The 21,672-nt window shown below is 42.6% G+C and overlaps 1 protein-coding gene and 1 pseudogene across 2 annotated transcripts in view; both read left to right on the top strand.

The window, feature by feature from the left end:
- The first annotated feature begins 509 nt into the window (after nucleotides 1-509).
- On the top strand, nucleotides 510-11,829 carry LOC309621736 (RAD52 motif-containing protein 1-like; annotated as a pseudogene). Its single transcript has 8 exons — nucleotides 510-621; nucleotides 1,002-1,181; nucleotides 4,354-4,476; nucleotides 4,852-5,025; nucleotides 5,987-6,085; nucleotides 9,256-9,344; nucleotides 10,800-10,927; nucleotides 11,611-11,829. The product of its transcript is annotated as an RAD52 motif-containing protein 1-like (transcript).
- The window catches only part of LOC309621747 (leucine-rich repeat-containing protein 37A3-like), a gene marked incomplete at its 5' end in the record, with an annotated part of 43,731 nt that continues 33,371 nt past the window's right edge, over nucleotides 11,313-21,672 (top strand). The window contains 2 exons of the mRNA XM_082409082.1: nucleotides 11,313-14,629; nucleotides 17,020-17,091. Of these exons, the coding sequence (XP_082265208.1) occupies nucleotides 11,313-14,629; nucleotides 17,020-17,091 (3,389 nt within the window). The remainder of the gene's footprint in view (nucleotides 14,630-17,019; nucleotides 17,092-21,672) is intronic.

The following is a 21,672-nucleotide window of genomic DNA, read 5'->3' on the forward strand; positions in this document are numbered from 1 at the left end:
CCATTTCAAGCTGGTGGAAAATTCCCATTGGGTTGTTTTCTTTCTTTAAAACAAAATCCCAACCGTTGGATAACTAGCAGGGAGGTGCCAGAAAGACAGGGGAAAGAAGAATGTGTGAGAGCAGCCATTGCCCAAGACGGCCCTCCTCAGGCCCTGGCCTCTCCTGCCCCCACTGCGGGTCAGCTGTGTGCTGCTCGCCTCCCTCCAGCTCAGCCCAGCACCAAACCTACCCACCTCCTGCCTCCCCCAGCACAGGCCCAGGGCTGCATGATTCCACGTGATTATATAGTGACAGTGCCACCTGTGGAAGGGGACCTAGAGGCAGAGACAAGCCCGAAGTGGGAGAGGTGAGGGAGAGGTCCGAGCACCGCCCTTGTCCCACTCCCAACAAACTGGCTCCCCCCCTCAGGTTTCCGTTATAAACAGCGCGTGCGGAGGCGCGCGTGCCCAGGCGCGCGTGCGAGGCGCGCGTGCGAGGCGCGCGTGCACAGGCGCCCCGAGCCGCGCACGCGCAGTAAAGGTAGGATGGTGGCGTTGGTACCTTTTGTGGTTCCCATCGTGGGTGACAAAACCTTGTTGGTGTGGGAGCTGAGCTCTGGACCCACGGCCGAGGCCTTGCAAGTGAGCCGAGCCGGGGCAGAGGGAGGGGTGGAGGAAGCCACCTCGCGCCTCAGTAACTGGGCGCCCCGGGGTACTGCTTCAGCACCTCATCTGCCTGTGGTCTCTGCTGAGAGGAATCTTAGTTCTAGAGCCGACCTGAGTAGTCAGCTCGCCCCCACAGATTTTTGAGAGATAGTTCCCAACAGCCGGCATTGCCTCCTAATGCTTCTCGAAGCTTAGGATTTCAGAGGGAAACCTGTTGCTGAAACGAGAAGTGTTTGGAGTTGCAGGATCACCACAGTTGCCTGCGGCGAAGGGCTGGGGGAATAGAAAGGAACGGGCGGTTTGGCTTCCTGGGCGTGAAATTTCCTGCACTTACTTAGCATGGGCCCACCCTACAGCATTCTCTGTTCACAGTCTTCTCCCAGTTTGGCCTTCTGTATTCGGTCCGAGTCTTCCCAAACACAGCAGTGGCCGGTCCTGTGTTCTATGCCATCATCGAGGTTTATTCAGCAAGGGATGCCCACAGAGCCCAAAAGGCATGCGACCAGAAGCAGCTTTTTCAGACATCTCCAGTGAAGGTGGGTCCAAATGTGGAATTCCTCGCTCTACTGGGATGAAGTGCTGAATTTAAAACTAATAGGCCATCGGGAATTCCCTGGCGGTCCAGTGGTTAGGACTTTCACTGCTGAGGGCCCGGGTTCAATCCCTGGTCTGGGAACTAAGATCCCAAGGGGGGGGGAATAAAAGGCCAACGTTTGTACAGCACTGTGGTGTACAGAATGCTCTCAGATGCACTGCTCCACTGATCCCCCAGTTCCCCAGTTCTTTCTTTCTTTTTTTTAGATGAAGAAACTCGAACTCAGGATGGTTAAGTGACTTACTTAAGGTTTATGACAGTAAATGTGGAAACTAGAGGCCAAACCCAAACTGAACTGATGTTAAAGCCCATGTCATTTTATGCTGCCCCTTAATTTAAGAAATCTTCACAAGAGTCTTCCTTATAGTTACTTTTATGTGGATTTTAAATGTGTGAGGTTGACAAATTGTTTTTTAAGTTAATTAATTAATTAATTAATTAATTTTTGGCTGCGTTGGGTCTTGTTGCTGCGCGCCGGCTTTGTCTAGTTGCGGCGAGCGGGGGTTGCTCTTCGTTGCGGTGCGTGGGCTTCTCATCGCGATGGCTTCTCTTGTTGCGGAGCACGGGTTCTAGGCACGCGGGCTTCAGTAGTTGTGGCTCACGGGCTCTAGAGCACAGGCTCAGTAGTTGTGGCACACGGGCTTAGTTGCTCTGCGGCATGTGGGATCTTCCCGGACCAGGGATCGAACCCGTGTCCCCTGCATTGGCAGGCGGACTCTTAACCACTGTCCCACCAGGGAAGTCCCGAGCTTGACAAACTTTTGTCAGATGTAACATAAAGGAGGCTTCATCATCATCATCACTCTCAAATTGCCTATTCAGAACTCCCTTCAGCTTCCAGAAGATGGTTAAAATATTCTTTAAGGCATTGTAGAAACCTTATTCCATATTAAGATGCCATCCAATTTTACTTCCCCAGAATTAACATTTCATTATGTGCCTCCATTCAGCCACCATTCCTTTTTCAAGGACCTTTTCAATGCCTCTGAATAAGTGAGTGAGGCTTCGATTTCCCAGACCTTTCACTTTATAATTGTGTGTCTTCTCTGATTGGCTTCTTGCTCTGGCTACTTCCTACTGACCTTGCTGCCTATTCTCACCCCTATTTCTTTACTCACTGATTTCACCTTTATTGAATCTGAGAACTCTCCTCAGATGTGACTCCAGGTACACTACCTCCCACTTCTGTACCCTGTTTAACACCCTCTTCAATCCTGGCTGTACTCCCTGGGGTTGAAATGATTTCGTGTCAGACATTCTTTAATTTGCGAACCCTGCGACCATTTCACATAACCCCTCAGATATTATGGATGGTCCTGGAAAGATTATGAAACAGTTACTTGGTATCAGTTGTGAGTAATGAGTTCTTTTCTTATATTGGACATTAAGACCATTCCATAAGCTTAAGTTCTGAGATTGTCACAGCATAAAGCCCGTCACTGATAGAGTAATGAGGAAAATGTTCTACAAGTCACTATAGAGTTGAGAGGAAAGGGCATTCGTATTCGATTTCTTTATTTAATGCAGAGCCTTAGCTTACTACCCACACCCCCGAAATTGTTACGTACTTTAATTATGCGTTCTCTTTAAATTTTATTTATTTATTTATTTGCTTGCACCGGGTCTTAGTTGCAGCAGGCGGGCTCCTTAGTTGCGGCTCAAGGGCTCCCCAGTTTCGGCACGTGGGCTCCCCAGTTGCAGCAGGCAGGCTCCTTTAGTTGTGGCTCGCAGGCTCCTTAACTGTGGCGTGCAAACTCTTAGTTGCAGCATGCACGTGAGACCTAGTTCCCTGACCAGGGATCGAACCCGGGCCCCCTGCATTGGGAGCACGGAGTCTTAACCACTGCACCAGCAGGGAAGTTCCAATTATGTCTTCTTTTATTCATTAGCAGGTATATATACTTCTTATCTTTTTTCCCCTGTATTTTTTATAAATACAGACAAGAGAATAACATCTTCAAATAAAATGAAGGAAAGGCCTAATGTATCTGAGTTTTTCTCAGTAGCACGAAGGGAAATGTTTGCCAGCAAGAACTGTGGCAAGCTTATCCCAGATGTCAACTGTCTCTACTACCCAGGGGCTCAGAGCCCTTCTGAAGCTTCCTAATTGTCCAGGACAGCTCCATTATGACTCACCATACAGGGCCTAGCTTCCCTGTTTTAAACGTTGCGACACTCAGCATTTAAAAATTAATCTCCATTTCTCCTTCCCAGCAGGCAGCTTCAGTTGGAGAAAGTAATTTCATTTTCTTATGTACTCATTCATTCACTCAGTCAACAGACCATCCCTCCTCTATTATGTGCCAAGATGTATGCTTGTTTCTGGTAACAAGGAAAGAATAATATATGGTTCCTTCAAGCACTTAAGGAGCTCATAAACTAGTGACAGAGGAAGATGCACAAACACATCAATAAAGAATTAACAATGCTTTGACTTTATTTGTATTATTTGAATGTTTATGACTATATTTACATACTGCACCCTGTTCAAAATGGAAATAGACATTTAAGAAAGAACTAGTGATGTAAAAACTCCACAGTAATATGTAAGTTATTTAGAGAGTTAAGACTGGAAATATTTGCACTCTCAAAGAAGCTTGTTAATGCAGATGAACCTCTAATTCTTTTGGTTGCTTTATTTACATTCATCGAGGTATACGTATTCCCTCTTCTAACAGGGGTTAGTAACTTGGGGAGGGGGTGCTACAGATTAAGGTCCTAATTCAGTGGCAGGTCCATCTTATCTCCTCTTCAGGTCATATTCTCAAGCAGGAGCTACAGGATGAGACGACTAAAACAGTTCACTTCCTTTGCTTACCCCCAGCCCCATAACAGGCTTCTGCTGGGCTTCCTTGCTTGCTTTCATCATCACTTTCACCACCAGAGGTCAGGGAACCTTCCGGTTAATCAGGGGCCCTGGAAATGATGCAGAAAAGTACTGACTTAAAAATAATAAATAACATTTATTTAGGGCTCACTGTGAACTCATTGCTTAAAATGTCCTACTTAATCTTCACAACCACTCTATGAAATTGGTATTGATAAATCTCAGGTATATCCAAAATAAGTCTCTATGTAGGGTTGTGATATTTTTAGGTCTTTTATGTCTTCAGGTTCGTCTCGGCACCAGACATAAGGCGGTTCAACATAATACGCTTGCCCCAAACAGCTCCAGATGCCAAGAATTGGCAAATTACTACTTTGGTTTCAATGGGTGGTCAAAAAGGATCATCAAGGTAAACTCTGTAGATTTTCTTTGACTAACCAGACTCCTTTCAACATTGAACTCCTAGACTTTAGAGAGAAGAATGGAACAGGGCTATGGGGAGGAGATGTGGGAGGCTTCCACACGGAAGTATCTGAGCATTGGCCTGCCACCTAGAATTAGTGATAATCTCAATGACTTGGATGGTGGTGTCCATAATTTTCTCCAGTATTTGTATGGTATATAATAAAAAAGAGTTGTCCATATCTAGTCATTCATTTGCAAGTCTCACTTGATTTTGAAGCTATAGCATACCTCAACTATTACCTGGGATTGCTGGAGTTTAGTTTTAATTTCTAACAACAGAATATTTGGAAGTCTAGCCTTTCATTCAAAATCCTAACAGCTTCAGGATCTTTCTAACCTTGAAGAAAGGGAAAATGAAGATATTGTGACACCACTTCAGAAGCAATAGCCTGAAGTTCTTCTGTGCTTCAGAGGTGGTGTTGCCCTCCCACGAGTGCAGGAGTCCTGGAGTTGGCATGGCTGAGGAAGGAACCTTTGGATAAGTTGGAGGAAGGTCTGTTTTCCAGTATGTGTGTGTGTGGGGAGGTGAGGGAGTGGGATTGCTCTTTTTTCCTTTCTTTCTGAAACTCAACTTTTCAGATACATCATCACCTTTTCTAAGCAACTAAAGCCCTGGGCAGAATTTTTCTGCCTGACAATATAGGTTTTTATCTTAGGCGATACCTGACAGCACCTTAAACTTTAGAATTTTAGAACTGACTGCCTGCCAAGAAGCTTAGGAGGAGGGAAAATTAGTTAGTTTTTGTTTTTGGTTAATAATTTGTTTTGTGCTAAAATAGTCCTTCAAATACAGATGTCTTCTGGCCTTCAGTTATCCCAACAAAATCATTGTCTAAAGATTGAAATAAACTCTTGTGTAAATGTTCAGTCCTTTGCCTCCTATAGAAGGGCCTGAGCGGAAAAAGTAAATGTAGATCCCTAGAAAGGGGATTCCGATTGGTACTGAGTTTTTTCCTACAATCCATGGCACTTGGGCTTAGGGTTTTAAGTCAGAGGCAGGGCTGTTAGCGAATGGAGTAGAGGAGGCTCCACCATCCACCTGAGTGGGTGATGGTTGAGGAGAGGCCAGATCATCTGCACTACCACCAAATCTATCTCCCTGTATGAATCCAGCCCTTTACGCACAGGAGAGCAGGGTCTGTAGCAGTGTAGCCTCAGCTTGTCCATTTGAAATCTGTGAGTCATATGAGATTTGTGCCACGTCCTTGGTTTGCATTTCCCGTCTAGTTAGTATTTTAGGAACTTCCAGAATAGATCTGAGCAGTGAAACTGTGCCATGCCAGGGTATACCTACAACAGAGACATTCAGCTGTACCCCAGTGTTGTGCCTGCCCTTAATCACTAAGGTAGTGAGCTAAGAATCACAGATGCTTTTTTAGTTTTAAACATATAACCTAGAAATCAGTTATTCAGATGATAGGCATTTTAAATTCATCTGTTTTGGTTGGATTTAGGGTCATTATCATTCCTTATGAAAAGGAAGGTAACCCAGAAGCTTGCTATTCAGAAGACTATGACAGATGCATTCCAGAAACTGCTGATTGTGGTTTTAGGTAAGACCTTTTTGACTGTTCTTGAAGTGCTTCAGTTTCAGTGAGCAAAGAAACTTATCTGAAAAGTTAATTGGATGAAAGTAATGGTTATCTAAAACATTACATATTCTTTCATTCACCAGATGCTTTCACAGCAGCAGTCTTAAATTTGTTCTTTGTGGCATTTATGAGAAAAACGACAGCAACTATTATTGTCCCCAGTGTTGAGATGTAGAATGACTTGCCTCAGTTCATACAGAAAGTGTTTGGTCCCGTTCTTCCTCAATTGCTTGCTTTTCATACAGAATAGTGCAGTTATAAGCCTTGGACACCTGTGTTTGAGTCCTAACTTTGTCTCTTAGATTTTGTTGTTGTTGTTGTTGTTGTTGCAATTTTAGGTTTTTCTAGCCAGAGACATTTGAAGGTATTTAATATCTCTAAGCTGCAATTTCTTTATCTGCAAATAGGGTTAGTAATTCAGCTTATCACCTAATGGGGGATATTGTAAGAGTAAATGAGATGATGAATGTAAAAAGCTTAGAACTATGCCTGAAACATAGTAAGCAGACAAAATATATTGACTATTATTATTATCGTTGTTGTTTTCTTGTTGAAGAGTTTATTAGATTATGTTTTTGGAATCAATTTAATTTCAGTTTTCATTTCTGATATATTGGGTGAATATGATTCTTTTTTTTTTTTTTTTTTTTTAGGCATCAATTTTATACACATCAGTGTATACATGTCAATCCCAATCGCCCAATTCAGCACACCACCATCCCCACCCCACCGCAGTTTTCCCCCCTTGGTGTCCATATGTCCATTCTCTACATCTGTGTCTCAACTTCTGCCCTGCAAACTGGCTCATCTGTACCATTTTTCTAGGTTCCACATACATGCATTAATATACGATATTTGTTTTTCTCCTTCTGACTTACTTCACTCTGTATGACAGTCTCTAGATCCATCCACGTCTCAACAAATGACTCAATTTCGTTCCTTTTTATGGCTGAGTAATATTCCATTGTATATATGTACCACAGCTTCTTTATCCGTTCGTCTGTTGATGGGCATTTAGGTTGCTTCCATGACCTGGCTATTGTAAATAGTGCTGCAATGAACATTCGGGTGCATGTGTCTTTTTGAATTACGGTTTTCTCTGGGTATATGCCCAGTAGTGGGATTGCTGGGTCATATGGTAATTCTATTTTTAGTTTTTTAAGGAACCTCCATATTGTTCTCCATAGTGGCTGTATCAATTTACATTCCCACCAACAGTGCAAGAGGGTTCCCTTTTCTCCACACCCTCTCCAGCATTTGTTGTTTGTAGATTTTCTGATGATGCCCATTCTAACAGGAGTGAGGTGATACCTCATTGTAGTTTTGATTTGCATTTCTCTAATAATTAGTGATGTTGAGCATCTTTTCATGTGCTTCGTGGCCGTCTGTATGTCTTCTTTGGAGAAATGTCTGTTTAGGTCTTCTGCCCAGTTTTGGATTGGGGTGTTTGTTTCTTTAATATTGAGCTGAATGAGCTGTTTATATATTTTGGAGATTAATCCTTTGTCCGTTGATTCATTTGCAAATATTTTCTCCCATTCTGAGGGTTGTCTTTTCGTCTTGTTTATGGTTTCCTTTGCTGTGCAAAAGCTTTGAAGTTTCATTAGGTCCCACTTGTTTATTTTTGTTTTTATTTCCATTACTCTAGGAGGCGGATCAAAAAAGATCTTGCTGTGATTTATGTCAAAGAGTGTTCTTCCTATGTTTTCCTCTAAGAGTTTTATAGTGTCCAGTCTTATATTTAGGTCTCTAATCCATTTTGAGTTTATTTTTGTGTTTGGTGTTAGGGAGTATTCTAATTTCATTCTTTTACATGTAGCTGTCCAGTTTTCCCAGCACCACTTATTGAAGAGACTGTCTTTTCTCCATTGTATATCTTTGCCTCCTTTGTCATAGATTAGTTGACCATAGGTGCGTGGATTAATCTCTGGGCTTTCTATCTTGTTCCATTGATCTATGTTTCTGTTTTTGTGCCAGTACCATATTGTCTTGATTACTGTAGCTTTGTAGTATAGTCTGAAGTCAGGGAGTCTGATTCCTCCAGCTCCATTTTTTTCCCTCAAGACTGCTTTGGCTATTCGGGGTCTTTTGTGTCTCCATGCAGATTTTAAGATTTTTTGTTCTAGTTCTGTAAAAAATTCTTATATAATAATCGGCTACGTTTTTGTGAGCCTTGAAAGTGGTCATGCTACTGAATAGCGTTGATTGTGTTCCCTATCGAGTTATACAGCGGTGAGAATGTGACAGGCTGTGCCCAAAGGAAACTCTATGATTAGTAGATTCCCGGAACAGAATTGCTCCCCTGCTTCACAGCCCTGCAGGCGTAGAGACTGAGAAACCCTAGCTAAGTTGTCAGAGACCTTATTTGCTTGTAAGAGTTGACCCTGGATTGGTCTTGGCCTTCCAGGCTGGGCAGTCCTTCCAGTGAAGTTTGACTTCCCTGGTCATCAGGCAGAATCTCCATCAGCTGTCAACTCTGGGTAACAACCTTTAAGAACCAAACTAAATGTCTGGGTTGTTTGTCCCTAATATGCAAAGGTATTCCTTATATGTACTCAAAACTCCTTGGACCAAAAAGCCTGGTGGCTCTAGCTTGCCTTGAGGAAAGCTGTATTGTCCAAAAGGCACATGGGCCAGTTTCTGCCAGTAGAGTGTTCAAATGCTCTCTCTGTCTGTCTGTGTCTCCAAAGCTTTGTTCATTGTATCTGGTAGAATTTTGGTCCCAAGGAGTAGGCACTTGCCTTGCTTCTAATATGAAGTATCTATTATAGTCCAGTGGTATCTATCCCGGGTTTGAACTCACTTTGACCCCCACCTAATGCCTTCCTATTTACTTGTATTGTGATTGAACATTTTTGTTTCCACAGCTTTTCATTCCTTTGTCATTATTCCTTAGTTCTTATTTCTAAGATCAGAAAGGTTTTTGAACCAAAGTTGACACTTCTTATATATTTTTTCACAAATAATTATGATAAAAACTGAAGTGTCAGATGAGGGAACTTCTAGGAAAATGCTCTTATTTTCTGCTTTTAGAAATCAAAAGAATGTCTAATTATCGGGTGCTACCATTGTATACAGGAAGTTTTAGAACAAGAAAACTTCTGAATTGATCCTTGTTAACTTTATTTCAGAAGGTGGTAAAATAGCTGTGGCATATAGACCCTGTGACGAGGTCACAGATGATGCTAGAACCGAAGAGGAACTACAGGGTTTAATTCAAGTATGTGGAGATAAAAACTCAAGGGGTACACAGCCAGTGTAGCCGTAATTCAAAACAACCAGCAGGATTTGGAAGACTTTGGCATGTCTACTCAGCTCTGTCATCCTTCGGAAAATGTGAAACTCTGAAACTGCTTTTGAGGCAGGGAATTTCTAGGACTTCTCCAAGTCCCGAGCCTTGTCTCTGGCCCCTTATTTGAAGTTTGGAGAGCAGGATTGAGGGCCATCAGTGTACGTCTACAGTTGTGGACACAGGAGAAGACACAGGCCTTTTAGAACTCCCCTCAAATAGAATTGCAGGGATTTGGGAACAAAGTAACTATGGCCTTAAGTGTGATTATGCTACAGTGTTTAAAAACTATTCATGCCTTTCAAGTAAGGTATATTACCCAGATCTCAGCATCTCATATATATCTTGTGTTAAATGTTTTGCAGAAGAACCTTTCTGTAAATCAATTATATGGATGCCTCGAATTAGGGATTAAGTTGTCAATGTAATTGCTAAAAGAAAACATTAATGTACTGCATATAGGATTTTTATTAAAAAGGAGCAAAAAATGTGTTTCATGTCATTGAGAGCTTAATTTGGGGCTAGATTTCTGATTACTTAACTCACCCCAATGTTGCAAAGTTTGTTTTGAAGGGAAGAAAGTAGAGAAAGAAAAGGTGGTTATGTTCTGAAAAATGTAAAAATTTTGAAAGTTTTTCCTGTACAAAATAATTAATTTAATTCAATTTAAATCAGTCAAGGAAACTTCAAACATATCCATGTTTGGGCTTTAAGAAGTCTAACTTCCTGTGAAATGTGAGAGGAAAGGATTCCGTATTGATACTAAAGATTTCGGAAACCTGATTATAACCACAGATCCATTCCTAAATGAGGCCAATCTTGGAATCAGTTCCATTTAGAAACCATTATGTGCTAGGCACTGGAAATAAGATGAAGCTCCTTCTGTCTTGGGGTTTAGGTGTTAAAGGTGTACCAGACAATTAAAAAGGACTAAAATTAAATAGATTATGAAAAGGACTGTGAAGAAAGTAAACTGGGTGCTAGTTAGAGTATTTCAAGAAAATTACTTAACATGCTGACTTTAACATTCTAAGTGTCTTCTCCGCGTGTGCACACAGGGTAGACCTCTGAAAAGTGACACTGTAGTTTTTTCTAGATTAATGGCTCTGTTGAGACAAGGTGGGATGGGGGAAGTTTTCCCATGCTAATGTAAAGGGCCGTTCACTTGGTTTTAGACTCTCTTTCCCAGAATGAATTGCTCACCTGCCCCAAAGCCCTCCTACAGAAGTTCTGGAGTCATCACTGATTCAGTGGTAACGGCTAATAATAGAGTGGTGAATTAATAATGAGACGTGAATACTGAGAGTTTGGAGGAAATGGCAACATTTTAGAATAACTGTAAGGTGTGTTCCCCTCCCGCCACCCTAACTGGTGCTCATTTTGCAGGTCAGCTACTTTTCTTGTCAGCCGTGTGGCCAAAGGGGGGAAGAATGCCTCTCAGACTTGAGCTTTGAGGAGGAAGGGTTCACATTGCCAGAACTGGACTAGCACTTTTGAATTTCCCAGAATGCCAGGTCCTGTGGTTTCCTTGGGAAGCTCTGCATCCTTCCCAACCCCCCGCCACCCCTGGGCCGCTGGAGTTTGGGGCCACTCGGGTCTGCAGCCCAAATCCCGCCTCCTTGTTTGGGGCCAGGGAGGGCAGGGAGGGCTTGGGAAGAGGGCCCGGCAGGAGGTAATTGTCGCTTTTGCAAGGGGAAGAATGGCTTGCGCCCTGGGGACTCTGGGAAAAAGGCCCACTCTGGTGGCGCGCATTGGATCTCCCCACGAACCTAATAATGGTGGTGGCGGAACTAAACACGTCATAAATAACGGGTGGGGCGTTAGGCGGGGGAGGGGCGCGCGGTTGCTGACGTGAGCCCTCGCGTCGGCGCTGGCATAGCAGTTCAGCTCGGACGCAGGATGTGGCTCCGGCTCCTCAGTGGCCTGGGTCACTGCGCCTGGGAGCCGCCGCGTGTTATGTCCCGGCTGCGCCTTTGGTTGCCACGGCTCTTCGTCATGTGGCAACAACTGTGGCTAGTAGTCCTGGCAGTTCAGCCTCCGGAGTGGGCCCTGGACCCCGTCCAGGTGACACCCAACCCCGCGCGGCTGACCGAGGCTTGGTCTTCATACGCCTCAGACCCCCCTCCCAAATTGCCCCATGCCCTTACACCCCTGGCAGAAGCCGGGGGCTTTAATTATTTGACGGCCTCGTCTCCAGTCCAGATGTTGGCCCCGCCTCATCAGGAGTTGACTGAGACTGAGGTTCCATACGCGGACACGGATTCGGTTGGAGAGCTGCCTACAGGGCCAGATCAGTTTGCTGTTCCACATCAGGATCTGAATAACAAGCAAACCCAACATCAAAAGCTCCCAGAGGAAGTTCCAGTGCTGGATTGGAATCAGAATCAGGCCTTGGTTCTGCCTTCTCGACACAAAAATAAGAGTAAAAATGTACATCCAGATCAGGCTGAAGGTCACCAGTCATTTAAAATTCTTGTTCCACCTGTAGGTAGTAAGAGCTCAAAACCAGTGAAGTTTATTGTTTCACCCCCAAACCTGAAGAAAGATCTAGTTCAGCATCAACGGCTTGCCAAATTTGTTGGAACTACAGGCCAATTTGAAGGAAAAATTCAGGGTCTAGAACAACAGTTGCAGGGTGATTATTTAGATCCCAGTATGGATGCCTTTTATCCTGAGGAGAGGCTACCTACAGATTTTCTGGGGAGCCCAGATGAACCTCCAGAGCCCCCTGAGGAAGCTGAAATTTCTCCATCCCAGCAGGAGGCCCACACTCGTCATCCAGAGCGCACTGAGGAGGCTGAATCTTTACCCCAGCACGAGGCCCCTGCTCAGCATCCACAGACCCCTGAGGAGGTTGAATCTTTTTCACCCCAGGCAGAGGCCCGGGCTCAGCCTCCAGAGCCCGCTGAAGAGGTAGAGCCACCTCCACTTCAGCAGGAGGCTCCATCTCAGCCTTCAGAGGCCCCTGAGGAACTAGAAACTTCAAGTCCTCAGGAGGCCCTAGCCCAGGCTTTGGAGACACTTAAGGAGGTTGTAGTTCAACCAGTAGCACATCATGGGGTAAATGAAGCTCAGCAGTCAAATTTGTACCATGTCACTGTTAAACCTCTGGATCTGGCACTTACCATAACTCCACAGGTCACTAAAGAGGTTGAACCTTCTCCAGTCCAGCAGGAGACGCCATCTCAGCCTCCAGAGAGCCCTGAGGAGGTTGAACCTCCGCCAGTCCAGCAGCGGGCCCCATCTCAGCCTCCAGAGCTCCCTGAGGAGGTTGAACCTTCTCTACTCCATCAAGAGGCCCCAACTGAGACTCCAGGGTTCCCTACTGAGTATGTACTTCAAATTCCAGTGAGTGATGAGGTAGCATCTCTACCTGGCGTTCAGCGTCACGCTCATTCAAACTTGCCCAGTGTTACACTTCAACCTCTGGATTTGGAACTTACCATCACTCCAGAGCCCACTACGGAAGCTGAACTTCCTACAGCTCAGCAGGAGGCCCTGGCTCCACCTCTTGAGCATCCTGAGGAGAGAGAATCTTCTCCAACCCAACAAGAGACCTTAGCTAAGCCTCCAGAGCCTCCTGGAGAGGTTGAGCCTTCACGTGAGCGGGAGCAACCAGCTCCGCCTCCAGAGCCTTCTTCAGGGGAGGTGGAACCTTCTCCAACTCAACAGGAACAGCCAGCTCAACCTCCAGAGCATCTCGAAATGACAGTTTCACCTCCAAGTCACCATCATGCTGAGCATTCAAACTTATCCAGTGTCGCTGTCAAACCTGCAGATGTGGAGCTTACCATAACAAAAGAACCCACGCCAGAGGTGGGACCTTCTCCAAATCAGCAGAAGCCTTCAGCTCAGGCCTCAGTGCCCCTTACTAATGCAGAATTTTCTACAACCCAGCATGAGGCCCCCACGCTGCCTTCACAGCCACCTGAGGAGGTTGAACCTTTGCCAGTTCAACAGGAGGCTTCAGCCCAATCTCCAGAAGCCGGTCCACATAACAAACCTTCAGTACAAGAGGAGACCCCAGCTCAGTATCCAGAGCATCCTGGAGAAGAAGTTACACCTGCCACAACCCAGCAGGAGACTCCAGATCAGCATCCACAGGCTCCTGAGGTTGTACCTTCTCCACCTCAGCAGGAAGCCAGAGCTCAGCATCCACAGTCTCCTGGTGAGGTTGAATCCTCTCCAACTCAGTCTCCAGAGCTCTCTAATGTGACTGTAGTTTTCTCTCCGGAGCATCATGTGACAACAGTTTCTCCTCTAGGTCAGGATCAAGCTCAGCTTCTGCAGCGGCCCGATGTCACTGTTAAACCTGTGGGTCTTGCACTTATCGTAACTCCAGCGTTCACTAATGAGGTTGAAACTTCTCCACCCCAACAAGAAACCTCGGCTCAGTCTACAGTGTCCCCTGAGCAGTTGGAACCTTTGTCAGTCCAGCAAGAGGTTTCAGATCAGCATCCAACCCCCACTGAAAATGTTGAACCTTTTCCAGTTCAGCAGGGAGCCCCAACTCAACCAACATACCCCGAGGTGACATTTCCAAATCCAGAGCATGTTCAGGCTCAGCATCCAACCTTGACTGAGGTCACAATTCAACCTTTGGACCTTGAACTGACCATAAGGCCCGAACCCACTAAGGAGGATGAACCTTCTCCAACCATGCAGGAGACCTTAACCCAGCCTCCAGAACCACCTAAGGAGGTTTTTGTAGCTCAGCCTCCAGTATATCAGAACCCAATAGTTCCAGCACCAGATCAGGATCACACTGAGCCTCCAACATCACCCAGTGTCAGAGTTCAACCTTTAGACCAGGGGCTTACCACAACTCCAGAACCTACTACAGAGTCTGAACATTCTACAGCCCTGCAGCAGACTACAGCTCCCCCTCCAAAACACCCTGAGGTGACACTTGCACAGCCAAACCTGACTCAAGTCACAGTTCCACCTGGGGACCTGGGAGTTAACATATCTCAGCAACCAAGGCCATCTGAGACAGTTCCTTCGACTCAGTATTCGGTACCCACTGGTCTTCCTGGTGTAAAATATACCCCAGAAAAGAAGCAGCCAGAACAGAATGCCACCACAAACATCAGCATATGTGAGCTCTGTACCTGCAAAAATGAGACACTGTCGTGTGTTGGTCTCAGCCCAAAGCAGAAGCTCCACAGAGTGCCTGAGCCAGAGCCTAACGCCTACAACGGCACCTTCACCATCATGTAAGAATCGCCTTGCCTCATTTGTTCTCTGCATCCTGCCTGACATGGCAGCCTTTCTTCAGGTCTTCCTGGGTCCTCCTTATCTCCCCAGCCCACATTGACTGACTTTCTGTTTCCACCTTTTGTTTGTCAATGATTCCTTGTCTTCATTCTCCTTCTTACTATTTTTCCCTCTCCTCCAGTCTTTTACTTTTAATTGCCCTTATTTTTTTCCTTCTCCATTTTTTTACCCCATTCTTTAATTCCTTAACATCTACTCTTCTCCCCTCTTTACTCCATCCTCTTTACAGCGACATGTCCCTCTCCCCATCTCATTGGTGGTAATACAACAAAGTGGTTAAGAGTAGAGATTCCGGAGCCAGACTACCTGGGTTTGAACCCAGGTCTGTCATTTATTAGCTGTATGACTCAATTTCCTCATCTGTAAAATGGGGATTATGGTAGTCGTCCTCTCATAGGATGACTCCTATGACTCCTAAATCTCCCAATGACTCCAATCTCATTGGGAGATTTAGATGAGTTAATATAGGTAAAGGTCTTCTATCAGTGCCTAGCATATATTTTAGTGTTAGCTATTATTATTATTCAATCCCTCAGTTATATCTAGAACTCATCTTTGTCCCCTGGCTTTCTATATGTAGCACCCATTTTGTGCCCAACCCAGGGCTAAGTACTGTGGGAGCCACAGAAGTCTATGGCATTGTCTCCAGAACATGACAATGACAAGTGGGGAGAAAGGGGATATGCCTTAAAAGGGAGGTAATATATAATTAAGTATTCAGAGAAATACAGATAGGTGCTGTAATTCACCAGAACCTGTAATCACAGGGGTGTGGAGGTCACGGAATGCAGCATGGATAAGCTAAATCTTTAGCTGGGACTTAAAGATTGGCTGTGATTTGTCAGAAAAATAATAGACAGTACAGTCTAGGCAAAGGTGTGACTGCAGGGATGATCAGAATTTAATAGATTAGTCTGGCTGTAAAGAATTGGGTTAGGCAACAATGAAAGATAGGATTATGAAAAACCTTGGCTATCGGCAATGGGGGTTTGGAAGTTACGCTCTGAGATATGGGGAGCCATGCAAGTTTTCAAGCAAGAGAGACAAATGATTAAAACAAGAGGCTGATTTTAGATTTCATATGTAGAGCGATCTAGAGAGGAACGCTTGATTCAGGGAGTCCAAATAGAATGCTTTAGCAAAATCTAGGAGTAAAGTGAGAAGGGGCCAAATTAGAGTGGTTGTGATGGAAGTAGAAAGAAAATCCTGGGAGTACTACAGAGGAAAAACGGACAAGATGTAGTAATTGACTAGAGTTGGGGGATTGTAGTACAGGAAAGAGACAAATCACATGTGTTGATGGGCAGAATGATGGTGGTATAACAGGTGGAAATCCAGCAGTTGGCAAGCAGAGTCGGTTTGAGGGAGATGAGTTCAGTCTTAGGCATCTTTTATTGGTGAGCATAAAGCAACCAGAAGGCTCTGTTTGAGTGGAAATGTCCCTCAGGCAGATGGGCAGACAGGTATCCGTTTTGACTTATTTCTGACTCGCGTGAAAAATGTGCATATAAACTGAACAGTTACATTGTTGCTGAGGGAAGAGGACAAAGCTAAAGCTGAAGATTCAAAGTCATCCACTGAGTGAGTGGTTCAAACTGAACCTCAGGCGTTTAACAGCTTCTCTTAAACATGTCTAATTCATGGATACATTCTCACTGTTTAAAAAAAGAAATGTCACAGAAGTATATAGGATAAAATGTGAAAATTCCACCCCACCTTCCCTACCACCAATAAGGTAACTCCTGTTACTGTTTTGATGTGTGTCCTTCCTTCCGAGCTCTTTCCTTTGCATTTTGTTCCCCTAATGAGGTAATAACTTTACTCCTTGCTCAGTAACTCGTGCTTTTCCCTATGCAATATGCTTAAGAGAGATTTTCGTATTAGTCCCTCTAATTTCTAATTGCCCGTATCCTTCTAACACCTGGACAGATTCTGAGGGCACTGAGCCAAAGCTTTGGTGTTGCCTAGCATAGGATTTCTTTATATTCATTTGCTGATATTGATAAATGTTTGCCATTTTTCTCATTGATTTGTAGGAGTCATTTTAGACACATAAGTGATTTTGGAAAAAAAGTAATTGGCATTATGTATCCAAGAAATTGGACAGATAGGAAGTTCAGGTTCTGAGGAGATGCCTCATTGTTTGTGCCAGTGGCCTCACAGTATGTTTTTATTAATTGTGCACACCGGGAAGCTGATAAGCTGTGGGAATTAGAAAGCTGGTCTTTTCTGCATTTGAATATTCCCCACACGGTGGCCATGATTCTTTTCCTTATTCTCTACATTCTTTTCCTACCTATTCAAGGATATGAACTGTGTTTCTTCACAGAAATTTCCAAGGAAACTCTATTTCTTACATTGATGAAAGTATATGGAAGGCATACCGCTGGACTGAGAAGCTGTGAGTATACTCTCCCCAAATATGAATACAAAAAGTTAACTGCATTGTAAGATCCTTCTTGGTCCAGAATTTTGAGGTCAATACCTGTGAGAAAAGGTATTTCCCCTTCCATATCCCAAAGCAACCTGATGATTGAAATTCTGTGTTTATTTTAAAAATTAAATTTGGCAGGACCTCTTTAAAATCAGTAAGAGACAATTTAAACTTACTTTCCATTATACAAGTAATACATGATTATATTCTCAATAGATAACAATGAAATAACAGGTATAGTGAAAACCCTCCTTGTGCCCTAATCCCCCACCCACTACTTTGAGTTTAGTATTAATCCTTGCAGACTCTTTTCCATACGTTTGAGTACATACATACTTACAGATAGCAAAATAGGTTTGTGTGTTTTTCTTACCTTTTTTTACGTAAGTAACATCCTGCAACTGGATTCCTTCATTTCATGATATGTCTTAGATTTCTTTCCTTCCCAGTACATAGAGGGTTACCCCATTCATTTAAACTCCTGCATAGTATTCCATAGTATGAATGTATCACAGTTTAATAATGCCCCTATTGAAGGATGTTTAGATTATGTCCAGTTGTCTTGTTACTTGCATTGCTGCAATGAATATCCTTGTACATGCATTTTTGTGAGCCTGGTCATTTATTTCTATAGAATAGTTATCTAGAAATGGGATTGTTGGGGTGAAGGCTATTTAGATATAAAATTTTAATTGCCTTCGAAAAAGTTGTGCCAGCTTATATACTCCAGTCATCCTGCTGTGATGACATTCATTTCCCCACACCCTACCAACACTGGATATTCTCCCTTTTTTTTTTTTTTTTTTTTTTTTGCTAATCTGACGGGTGAATAAAAGGGGTCCCATCTGAATTTGAATTTTTCGTATTACTTGTGAACTTAAATATCTTTATATGTTTACTGAACATTTGTATTTCATCTCTGAATTGTCTGTCCTTTGCCCATTTTTCTGTTACTATTTTTTTTTATTGATTTGTAGAAAAAGTCAGTTTAGATCCATAAGTGATTTTGGAAAAAAACATTCAAAGTAATTTTTCATGACAGTCTGTGGTCATATCCTTAGTTCAATTTGAATAGACAAGTCATAAATGACTTCTGAATTAATAATAAAAGACATAACATTCAATCTAAAAACAGGTATTATGACCACCCTTAAAGAGATGCCCCCTTAGTCGGATATCTTATTGGTAAGGAAAAAAATGCTAGAACCAGGCAATTTGTTTTAATTTACAGATTTCGTAAATAGTATATGTAGTTTATATTTCCCGTGATAGTATCTAACTTGGAGATTTTATTTCCCAAACTTGTAAGAAAAATGAAAGTCATTTGGCACAAGAAATAGATAACTTAATTTCCTCTGGGAGTGGAGGGGGGTGGTAGACTGAGGGACAGAGGTAAGAGAAAAAGTTTGAATTGTGTGCTACATATTTTTGGAATTTTGAGATGTGAGTATATATGACATATTTTTAAAAAATAAATTGAAATTAAAAAATTAATTTTTAAAAAGCATGTGTTTGGGAGGCGATACACTATAACATGAGTCTGGTAAGGTTTGAAGATTTCTAAGTCAGCTTGAGGTTTCTACCTTATAAGCAGAGGTTCCTAACTTGAGGTCAGTGTTTCCCCAAAGCAGAATTTCTTTATACCTCCTGCTCCCCCGTGTATACCTCTTTGGCAAGCTACAGAAGCTTATGTTCTTGGGATAATGTTTTATAATGTATAATAAGTCAAACTATATAGAAAAACAAAGGAAACCAACTATATTGAAATAGTTTTCAGAATATTTTTAAAATTAGTGAGACAGTAATAAATATGCTTCTCTTAACACATTAAATAACAAGATATAGTGGTAGGTCTAATAAATATTATAACTCCAGGGTAGTGATGAGAATAAATGATATTTCGAGGTATCTGCAGCATATACGTGATATGAAATGACCTGTGATTTCTATTGGGGACCAAATTAACTATACTGCTGATCTACTGTGGTTTGTTGCCTACATTCATAATGGAAGGAAGTGCTGATTTTAGTTAGAGATTTGTGAAAACTGAGATGTAATTTTATTTCCCATCCAAGTTTGGCACTCTGGATTCAGTCCTCTCTATTCACAGACCTCTGCCCTAAAAGGATGATCCACAAGTCGAAATTGCATGCACACTTTTGCGTGTGTTCAAGAAAGTGCAGTTTTTTAGGGAAAAGAACCATTGCTTTTCTGAAATTCTCAAAGGATTCTTGTCTCAAAAGATTGAGTCACAAATGTAGGGGAGAAGAAAGACATTTCTTTTCCTGTACTTATCCTCATGAGTGACGATAAATGGATAATTTGTTTTAAGTAAAAGTATCTGATAGTTGATAACTTGTCACTTTCTGAATTCATTCAATAAATATTTTTTGAGTATCTACTATATGCCAGGAACTGTTTTACATGCTAGGGTTACAGGCCCAAGAATGAAACAGCCCCAGTATTCCAGTTCTCAGGGGGTTTACAAGTATATAAAAATAAGTATGTAAGTATAATAAATAGATAGGTATAATTTCAAGCATTGCTAAGTACTTTGGAGAGAAAGAAAGCAGGGGAAGCAGAGTAAATCAGTTCCAGAAAGGCCTATTGTTTGCATTACATATATAGTTAAATCAATCAAACAAACAAACCCTGAGCCCTCTCAATTTCCTAGAAGTTACAGAGGTGGAGAGAAGGATAATTGTCAATAATACAGAATCAAGAATGAATGTGAAATTCAGAAGATTGCCGTAGACCAGAACCCTGGTCAGAAGTTAGACATGGATCTTTCTTAAATGTTACTTCATGCCTGGTTTTGATATTTTCATGGTGTGAGAAAGTTTTAGATCTGGCTTTAACTCTTGATTCCCCATAGTTTAAAATTTTTTTCCTCCGTCAAAATGAATATTTGGAGTTCTACAGATTAATGTATTTTATTTCAGTTATTGAGTTATTGCTTATTTGAAGCTCCTTTTTGGGTAATTTTTTGGTGACTGACTCATTCTCAGTCTAAACTTTACTTCTAGGCTGAATTTACCGTTGTTATTTTTAAAATTTCTACTATCCTGTCATCCAAACAACTTCACAGAAAGAAACCCCATTAATTTGAAATACATACTGTTTGGTTACCCCCTGTCCTACCATGATATTCAAACTCTAACCAGTCTGGTATGGGCATCAGCCAATCAGAGAAGACAGTGCCATAAAGAGTGGAGGATCAGCCCCATCTCTTTGCTGTACTTCCTGAATCCTTGTCAGCGTTCAAAGTTATAATCAGTATATGTGAGTTCCACTTTTGTGTAGCTTTTTTTCATATACCATCATTTCCTGTGACGTTTGTATGTCATTTATGGTATATACATACAGTTTGGTTATGCGATATGGGGAGGTAGAGCTTTTTCCTACCTTTGCAGGTATGAAAAGGGTTACCATAAATGTCGTTGGACATATTGATTTGGTTTTTTTCTTTTTGGATCATTTCCATGGAAATGTGAAACCACTACTTAGAGGTGAGAAAACAATCAGTCTTAGCACCATCTGTTGACCATTCCCCCTAACATGTATTCTGACAATCACTGCGATTCCTTCTAACATGGTGAATTTCAAATTGAGGTCAGGGTCTTTGAAGCATGCTCAGGGCTCCAAGAGTTCTTTGTGGGAATTGAAGTCTCTTGTGTTTTTGTTTTAGTGATCTTTTAAAAATGTGTGTGACTATATCCTGTATAATATGAACCACCTTAATAACTGAGTTGCAGAGTTTCCAGGTAGTAATATTTTAATTCTCATAAGCTATGAGTAAAGAATTAATTTATGAGCTGGAATTAAGCTATGAGATGGAATTAATATAAATATGTGACCAAGAGACACTGTGAGTGAAAAGCAGAAGGTTTTAAATGCAGAACTCAGTGGAAATAGTTTCACAAGGCAACATAGCCTGTGCTCAGATCCCCAAGGCTCCTGAAGGATGTACCACTGTTAATATCACCTGCAAGGAAGGGGATTCTTCCAGGCACGAGAAACCTACCTCTGACGTCTTATAGAGTTTCTTCTGTACTGGCTCTCTCTACTACTCCCTCACTCCACTCTTGGGATACTGGCTATGTGCCTTCCTGCTTATCAGCTATAAGAAACAGGTGCAAAACACCACCCCCTCCTCCCCACAGCATGTTCCTAGTCTTTATCGTGAGACCAGCGGAAGCAAAGGGCTTAACATTCCTCTGGCAGACCCAGGCGTCAGGCTTGACTGTGAATCGTTCCTGCTCCCTTCATTCTGCATTCTGGAGAAGTCATGGGCTGGATCTCTCAGTTTCCTAATTTATTTTTTAACTGTCATTTCTGCTTCTCATATACTGAGATTTTTTATTATTGCCAACACTTTTCATTTGTATATTCTTGAGTTGATTAATGGATGCGCTATCTGCTTACATCTGTCTGAGGGTAATAATTGTGCTATCCTAAGGTCCTCTTGTGCTTTGTTAACTCTGATTCATTGGCTATAAGCTCTTATGTTTGTTTTTGTTTTCTGTCCTTAATGGAGTTGGCTTTCTC

Source organism: Balaenoptera borealis (genome assembly GCF_965194805.1).
Source record: "Balaenoptera borealis genome assembly, contig: HAP1_SCAFFOLD_943, whole genome shotgun sequence".
Classification (NCBI taxonomy): domain Eukaryota; kingdom Metazoa; phylum Chordata; class Mammalia; order Artiodactyla; family Balaenopteridae; genus Balaenoptera; species Balaenoptera borealis.